At 42.1% G+C, this 7846-nt stretch overlaps 1 protein-coding gene and 1 long non-coding RNA gene across 2 annotated transcripts in view; both read right to left on the minus strand.

Moving 5' to 3' along the window:
* The window catches only part of LOC102216205 (syntaxin-binding protein 4), a 71550-nt gene extending 68477 nt beyond the window's left edge, over window positions 1-3073 (minus strand). Inside the window, exon 1 of the mRNA XM_005751166.2 lies at window positions 3023-3073. Coding sequence (XP_005751223.1) covers window positions 3023-3045 — 23 coding nt within the window. The 5' untranslated portion in view covers window positions 3046-3073. The remainder of the gene's footprint in view (window positions 1-3022) is intronic.
* A 3963-nt stretch (window positions 3074-7036) lies between these two features.
* Window positions 7037-7646, minus strand: LOC102192772 (uncharacterized). The gene is made up of 3 exons (XR_312231.1): window positions 7559-7646; window positions 7336-7410; window positions 7037-7114 (listed from the first exon to the last, which is right to left on the minus strand). It is a non-coding gene; the product is annotated as an uncharacterized LOC102192772 (long non-coding RNA).
* Window positions 7647-7846: the final 200 nt, after the last annotated feature.

Genomic DNA, 7846 nt, shown 5'->3' on the forward strand with positions numbered 1-7846 from the left:
AATCCTCCCTTAGTTATGCTGCAATAGACGTAGGCTGCCGGGGGATTCCCATGATGCATTGAGTTTTTCCTTTCCAGTCACCTTTCTCACTCACTATGTGTTAACAGACCTCTCTGCACTGAATCCTCCTTGTTATTTATCTCTGTTTTTTCTTACTTTTTATCTTTTATATATTTTTAAAATTCCCCTCTTGCCCCCCTGCAGGCGGACTTTATCCATCAAGCTCGGGTCCTCTACCAGAGGCCTGGGAACTTGATGATTCTGTGCAGTATCTTTACTGTTCCTAGGACTTCTTCTTCTGGACAGAGATTTGAATTCAATTGAACTGAAAGCCTTTATTATCATTATACATAGTATAACGAAACAAAAGTGCACACATGCTTTAAAACATTATAAAAACTATACAATAATTTAACTATACATTTAATATAAGTATAAATACACACTGCAGTACTGGATGACAGAGACAGACAGGCAGAGAATTGATGATATTTCAGTGCAGATTACTTTTTGTGCAAGTTTAAGTAGAGTATGGTGATAGCTTTAAGGAAGAAGCTGTCCCTGAGTCTGTTCTGGCCCGTATGGATCTGAAGCACCTGCCAGACAGCAGTAGGTTAAAAAGATGGCAGCCGGGGTGGGTAATGTGGTTTAGGATGTTTCTGGCCCTGCTGAGACAAAGGGAGTTATAGATGGCAGACAAGGAGGGCAGAGGGCAGCTGATGATTCTTTGTGCTGTGTTTACCACCCTCTGTAGTCTCTTCCTGTTTGCCTCCATGCAGCATAGGTCAGCAGGCTCTCGATAGTGGATCTGTAGAAGGTCACCAGCAACTGGGTGTTTAATCACTCCTTCCTGAGCACCCTTGGGAAGTGTAGCCACTGCTGGGCCTTCTTGACTAGGGCCATGATGTTAGCTGACCAGCAGAGGTCCACAGAGATGTGGACACCAAGGCATTTGAAGGACTCCACTTGCTAATATGGTATATGGTAGCAACTTGAAGCATTTTCTTGGCACACTTTGTCCTCCGTAATATCAACGAAGCATTGTTTACATTCCACAGTCCGACCTGAGTGTTGCTGCTGACAGTGTATCATCTTCTGATGGCTGCTTCCAGCAGGATAACACACCATGTTACAAATCCCATATCATGTCTAACTGGTTTCAGGAACAGGACGATGTTGACTGTACTCACATGGCCTTGAAATGTAGTGAAACTACAACAACTGTATGAATATCATCATCATCATCAACAACTATCAACGTGGATCAAATTCTCTGAGGAATGTTTCCAGCACCTGCAGTTCTGAAATTATAGCAAGAAACCTCTGACAGAACCAGGCTCAATCTGCCGCAACTCACTGAGGGTGAGGGGAGAACAGCACAAAGACAGGCTGTGGAAAAGAGCCAGAGATTTATAATAACTAATTATTAAAGGCAGAGTGTTCTTTAAAAAGGTGAGTGAAGAAGATCAATCAGTGCATCACGAGAAACCCGCAGAAGCCTATAGCCGGTGCAGTGTAACTAAGGACGGATTTAAGGTCACGTGATACAGCCCTAACTATATGCTTTATCAAAAAGGAAAGTTTTAAAAGTAAAGAGGGTGCCTGTCTCCTGAATCCAAACTGGAAGTTAATGTCTGAACTCACAGTACACAACTGTGAAACCATCCTTCCCCCCAAACAACGACGAATGAAGAACTGAGAGCGAGACCTGCACTTCTCACTAAGCAGGGAGACATTTATTTGTTCCATGTATAATCTAATATTGGATGTATTATCTCTATTTTTCAGAGATGAAAAATAGTCTTTTCATCTTTTCCAGTGCACCCATGGATTTTTTAAGTCCATCTCCTCTTTCCACAAGTTTCAGCTGTTTTTTTGAACATCCAGACGATTAAAAATGAAACTACCTTAAAAATCACACCTCCATCTGCCTGGTTCTGTGTTGGGGGACTTTAATGGGACTCAAACACTTTTTTTACTACTGAAAAAAAGGTTTGAGTCACCTGATAAAAAAAAAGATAACAATACAAACTTGTAAAGCCCCCCTTGCATTATATCAGTGAGGCAGACATTGTGATATCTGAACAATACCAGCTGGATGTGTGTGTCAGAGAAAAAGTACCAAACATTAGTCTTGTGCTCAGCAGTGTACCATCTGTCTTAACATTCTGTTTCCAGGAGCTGCAACTGTGATTTACGCTCCATGTGCAACTCTTAACAAGACAGAAGCTTCAAACAGAATACAATTGGAATTTAATTAAAGCACCAATGCTGATAGGTAATCTGATTACTCTCCACAAGCACTTCAGCACTCAGCAAAAGCACTTTCGCCTGCATGACTGAACCTGCTGGTAACAGCAGTTATGTCACAAAGACAGCAGCCATAATGACAGCAGACTGCTGATGTCTTGGAGTCCTGAACGATGACAACCAGCGTTAATGATGTTCTTCTTACTTCATAACTTTATAAACAGAATTGACCCTTTGACCAAACGTATGCATACTCATGCACAACCAACTTTCCATGAAAATGACAAAATGACAACAGCTGCTGTTTACATAAGCACTCTCGTGTCTGTGATAACCAAGCAGATAGAGGGGTCTGTTTCAAATAAAGCCAGAGCTGCCGTCAGCCTCACCAATGTCCTTCTTCCTACAGCTTCAGTACGAGAAATGAAACTTGGTCACACAAAGGAGACACTACACTGATGATTACTGTCAGCACATGCTAAAGTACATGTACATGTGTGGATGCCAGCTGAAGACAAAAGGTTCAGCTCTAACCAGCTGCTCAGTGACAGCTGTACCAAAATACACAATTTTCAGACGCTTGTAATATCTTAAAAAAACCACGTAATTTTCACTGGAGATTTATATTATTATGATGATATAAATCATCAGTTGTTTCCTTTTAACATTAATTAATTTCCAAGCAACCCAGACTGACCGAACTCTGTCGTGGGAGCAATGTGAAGATGCGTTTTCCCTGCTTCTGTGAATACTTCCTCTGAGCGTCACCTACCTGGTCTTAATGGTGGGGTTCATCCTGAGAGGAAACAGTCCCAAGTCTATGTCTTCGCTGTCAGGGTTAAACTCTAGTGCTCCTGAGACATAAATCAGAAAGTAGTCCCAGAGCTCAGGCAACTTCTGAGAGGAGAGAATCATGAGGGAAACTGGAGGGAGGCTCTGTTTTGGAGAAACAACTAGCTAAAGATGGGTGTCATCCAGAGTGGGGGGCCCACAGCAGCGTTCTATCACCTCCCTTCAGCTTGCATTTAAGCGTTCCAGCTGATCCAGCTTCAATGTCCACTCAGCAAATACATTTAGCTGACTGACTCCTTCCCTCGGGACATAACACAAGCACAAAATGAACCGTTCCTCTCCAAACTGCACCACGTCCTCCACAAACAGGACCGGATAGATATAATTATCTGCTTTCCTTTGGAAAACTCAGGAAAATGCTAAAGGTCCTTTTTATTTGGAATGTTGTATCAGTGTAGTCCAATATGACATCTGACAAAGAAAATAAAACAAACAGTCACTGTCACCTCATACATGCTCTCACATTTCACTGAAACACACAGTGTACATGTTGTTAGTGTCTGCTTTGGCTGTTCACCTGTTTATTTCAGCTGCTTATTAAGGCTTTAATTAAGAGATAAACGTGACTATTCTCTGGGATTATTAAATCACAAATATATGGAGGAAGGATAAAATGTGAGGATTGTTTTCAAGGAAGCATCTGTTAGACTGGCAGGATGGCTCTACCTGGTCACACGGCCAATACTTAGCTGGAGGACCAAATGAAATCATGCTTCTACAGTAATTTCTGATTATTTCAGGGAAAAAAAAAACTCCGTTTAATGAGAAGCATCCATGAAGAGGACCGTGGTGATTTTATGTTATTCTGAAAACAACAGCTTTTCTTACCGTGCCTTCTTTGCCCCTGACAAGTCTGTGACTTTGACCTCAAAGCTGGCTTTTCAAGTTCTCGCGACCTTTTCTGGAATTTATTGTTGGAAATTTAGATTCACCTTAACGTCACTTGCCCGATCAGTAATGTTGTATGAACACAGGACAAAACTGTCGCTCGAGTCTTCACATTTTAGTGATGCGTTGTTCCAGTGTGAGATTGAACGCAGCGTAGGCGTGCGCGTCTCCTACCGTACTCTGCGCACAGGAGAGGCGCACAGCGCCCACTCTCTAGTCCGTGCCGGGCGCACACGCGCTTGTTCACGTACCAGTAAATGAGCGACAGTCCGTCGAAGCGCTCGAGCTCCCTGCCGCGCTCCTTCAGCAGAGACATGCTCTCCTCAGTGTGAGCCTGCGGTCCGTGCGCTGACTGTGGGGCTGTGTCAGCACTCACCCCCTCACATCAGTGGTGTGGACAGGTGGGGCTTTTCCTGCTGACTGACCGCAGCCCGTCTGTCTGACTGCTGTCCTGCATCTGTGAGTGGGTTCGACCCCTGCAGCAGTGACGCTGCTTAGGAAAAGTTGTCGGGTCGCCGTTGACGGGAGAAGTAGGCTAGCCGACTGGACCAGCTCACAGCAGTCAAATTACGCACGTAATACATGAGCGTTGACAACTCTCTTTTACTTTTAGAAAGCCTTAAAAAAGGCAGTCCAAAAAAAGATGTATGGATATAAAGCTGAATTATTGCGTGGTTTAGATTTGCAGCATACCATTCGGTTCAAAATGTATATATTTTTTATTTATGTTTTAAGGTTAGAGCAGTGTCTCTTTAACAATATCAAAGAAAGTGCAAATATCCTGGAAATTAGGGCTGACACTATCAAATTGTTTCAGTAATCAAGTATCCTACCAATTATTCCATCGATTATTCGAGTAACTGCAAAAAATACTTTTGACTTATTAATAAGCAATAATTGTAGAACGATCAAGCGTTACTTTTTGTTACCACGTTGCTTTATTGAGCGTGCAGTGAGCAGTCAAAACACAACAACCCTGAAAACGGCTACATACTCTCACTGCTGAACAGCCTACTGCTGTAAAGTTATTGCAGATGACGTAAAGCTGCCGTACACCTTGGCTAACATAAGCCCATATATGGCGATAATAAATATTCCAAATAGAAAAAACACAGGTCTTTCAAAATGAACTGCTCAGTGGTTTGCATTTTAGAAACTGCAGTGTTTTAATAGTTTAACTGCATACAGCATCTGTCAAAAACGAAACCATTTCATTGTAGTTACATGCCATCTTAAAATGTAATTGTTTAAATAAAACATTTTCTCAAATACAAAAATAAATAAATAATCTAAAGTAATGTCAAATAAAATGTGCTGTACATGCAACCTAAACTTGTGCATAAAAAAGCTACTGTTTCAGTACCTCCACAAACACAAGTACAAGCTTAAACACCAGTGTTGTGCCAAAAAGTGAATGTGGGAATTTAAACAGTTATAAATATTTGTTGGCCTATAACCTCTCAAATATAGGACAAACATATCTCTCATGAAGGATATGAAGACGTTTTGAGAACATTCCAATTGTAACCCATCCCTAGCAGGGTGAAGCCTGGAAGCGTCATGTCCCCGTGTCTCCCCGGCTGACTCCGTGTCAGGTGACATGTTTGTTTTTGTTTTGCTCTCCTGTCTCTTCCCTCGGCCGGGCCGGTGTTCATTGCGGGCTCCCGCCTCTGGCCCCCGCGCCTGCGCTCATCATCACATCTGCTGCCGATTCCAGTGGATTAAAGCACTACTTAAGATGGCAGACCTGTGTTATTCTTCGTTGTATCGTTGAGCTATCGGCGTCAGTCAACATGCAGATCCAAAAATCTGAATCGTGAGTTTTGTGCGACTTTTCAGCCGCCATTTTAAGTATTACGAAACCAATATCGGAGACAGGCACATCCTTGAAGGGGTGAAAATCTCTGTCATTATCTACGGGGGTTGAGGGTCTCCGCTCCCATCTCCTCTGGGCCCTTGATGGCTGGAGGTTGCCATCCCAAAGAAGGCGCAGAGTCCCAGGAATAGAAGGCCTGAATGTTCACGACATGGAAGACTCTCGCGTCTTTGACGATTTCAACTTAGCTAACCTGTAGTTGTCATGGCTATGTGCAGGCAGGCAGGGAAAAGGACCCAAAAGGACTCACGGAGGCAAAGGTGAAACTCAAAACAAACAGCTTTATTGCCAGTTGCAGATTGAACAGGAGACAACTACACTGGGAAAACATAAACTGACGGGCAGGCAAACAGGTTAACGGAACACAGTGAAGGCTCCCAGATGGAAAAGAAACAGGAAAAACTTATAAAAGACTTGCACCAGCTTACCGGTACCGGTCCGTGAGTCGTTTGGTACCGGGCCGCGAGAGTTGAGGCTCAGATGTGAAATGTCTGGTTTTCAGGGTTTTTATCGGTTTTCAGCGTTATTTTGTTATCGTTTTTATCGTTTACTCGGTTTTCCTGGGTCTTTTCAAGTGTGTTATGAATAAACTTTCTTTTTTTCAGTACCGGTACTAGTTTTATTTTGTTGTATTTATCCGCAACACCTTAAAGGCCGGTCCATGAAAATATTATCGTGCATAAACCGGTCCGTGGCGCAAAAAAGGTTGGGGACCGCTGCTCTAGGAGGCTGGAAAGGCTAAGCTAAAAAGGTGGGTTTTCAATGGAGAATTAAAGGTCTGGATCGAGTCAGATGCGCGAATAGTATGAGGGAGGTTATTCCAGAGGTTAGGTGAGACTGAAGCGAAGGCACGGTCACCTCTTCACATTGGGAAAAATTCCATCCTCCCACATCGCTTCCACCCCCATTCACCTTCGTGAGAATTTACAAATATAATATCCAGGGAACGGAAATGGCATCCATTTGGTCGAATGACTCACAAGAAACCTAAACAATACCAACTAAAGACTAAGAAACTTCACAACAATAAACAAAGTACAAAAGTACCAAACACTGGGTCAATGATCCAGGACCCCTAACAATATGGGGTTCTTCCCTTTGTCCTCTGCAAGATGAGTGGTTTAGAAGATGTTCACAGTTGAGACTGTAGCTGCCCACTTGGAATTACCACTCGTGACGCAGAGAGCTTCGACTGATGCAACTTTATTCTCTCCTCTTTAAACCACCGACAATATGGCACCGTGAAAACTATAAAGATGCACAAACAAATACCATTAAACATTTACGTAAAAAGTGCAGAAATGTTCACATTTTACCATAGAAATTTTTTTTTGATTAACTCAAATAGTGACATTGACATAAATCAATAGTTTTTAAACTACTTATGTTACAGCATTTAATAAAATGAATTAACAACAACCTTTCTGTCTCTTAAATACATAAACAATCATTTGCAATCATTAACCAACCTCTTTCTGCTTCCAAGGGTGCTAATCATGCTGAATCAGCTAGCCAACCTCCTCCATGCGCATCTCTTAGCCAGTCTTTCCACACCACAAACAAATGACATGCATACACAATAAAAAACGAATTCAACCACAGTGAGTAAACTTTCAAAGTTATAGCATGTGACAGATAAATAAAACACATAGTTTTGCATGAGTACCCTCAAAAACAAACACTTTTACTCACTCTGAAGCAACGTGTTTGCGTCGCCTCACCGAGAACAGAACAGGAAGTCTGACACAATAAAAGAGGAAGTGCTAAGGTACTCTTCAAAATAAAAGCGCAAAGTAAAGTGGCTTTGCCGGCATTTACACTCCCACCAAATCCTGATACAATGAACGAAAAAATTCACAAAGCAAGTGAGTTGTACAGGATTTCTTATACTAATAAATGGATGACTGAATTAAACTATTAGAGGTATACAGGTAAGTGTACTTTATGCATTGAGGTAGTGTATAAACATAACTAGTATTG

The sequence above is a fragment of the Pundamilia nyererei genome, unplaced genomic scaffold (assembly GCF_000239375.1).
Source record: "Pundamilia nyererei isolate P.nyererei 1_Seehausen unplaced genomic scaffold, PunNye1.0 scaffold00302, whole genome shotgun sequence".
Taxonomy (NCBI): Eukaryota; Metazoa; Chordata; class Actinopteri; order Cichliformes; family Cichlidae; genus Pundamilia; species Pundamilia nyererei.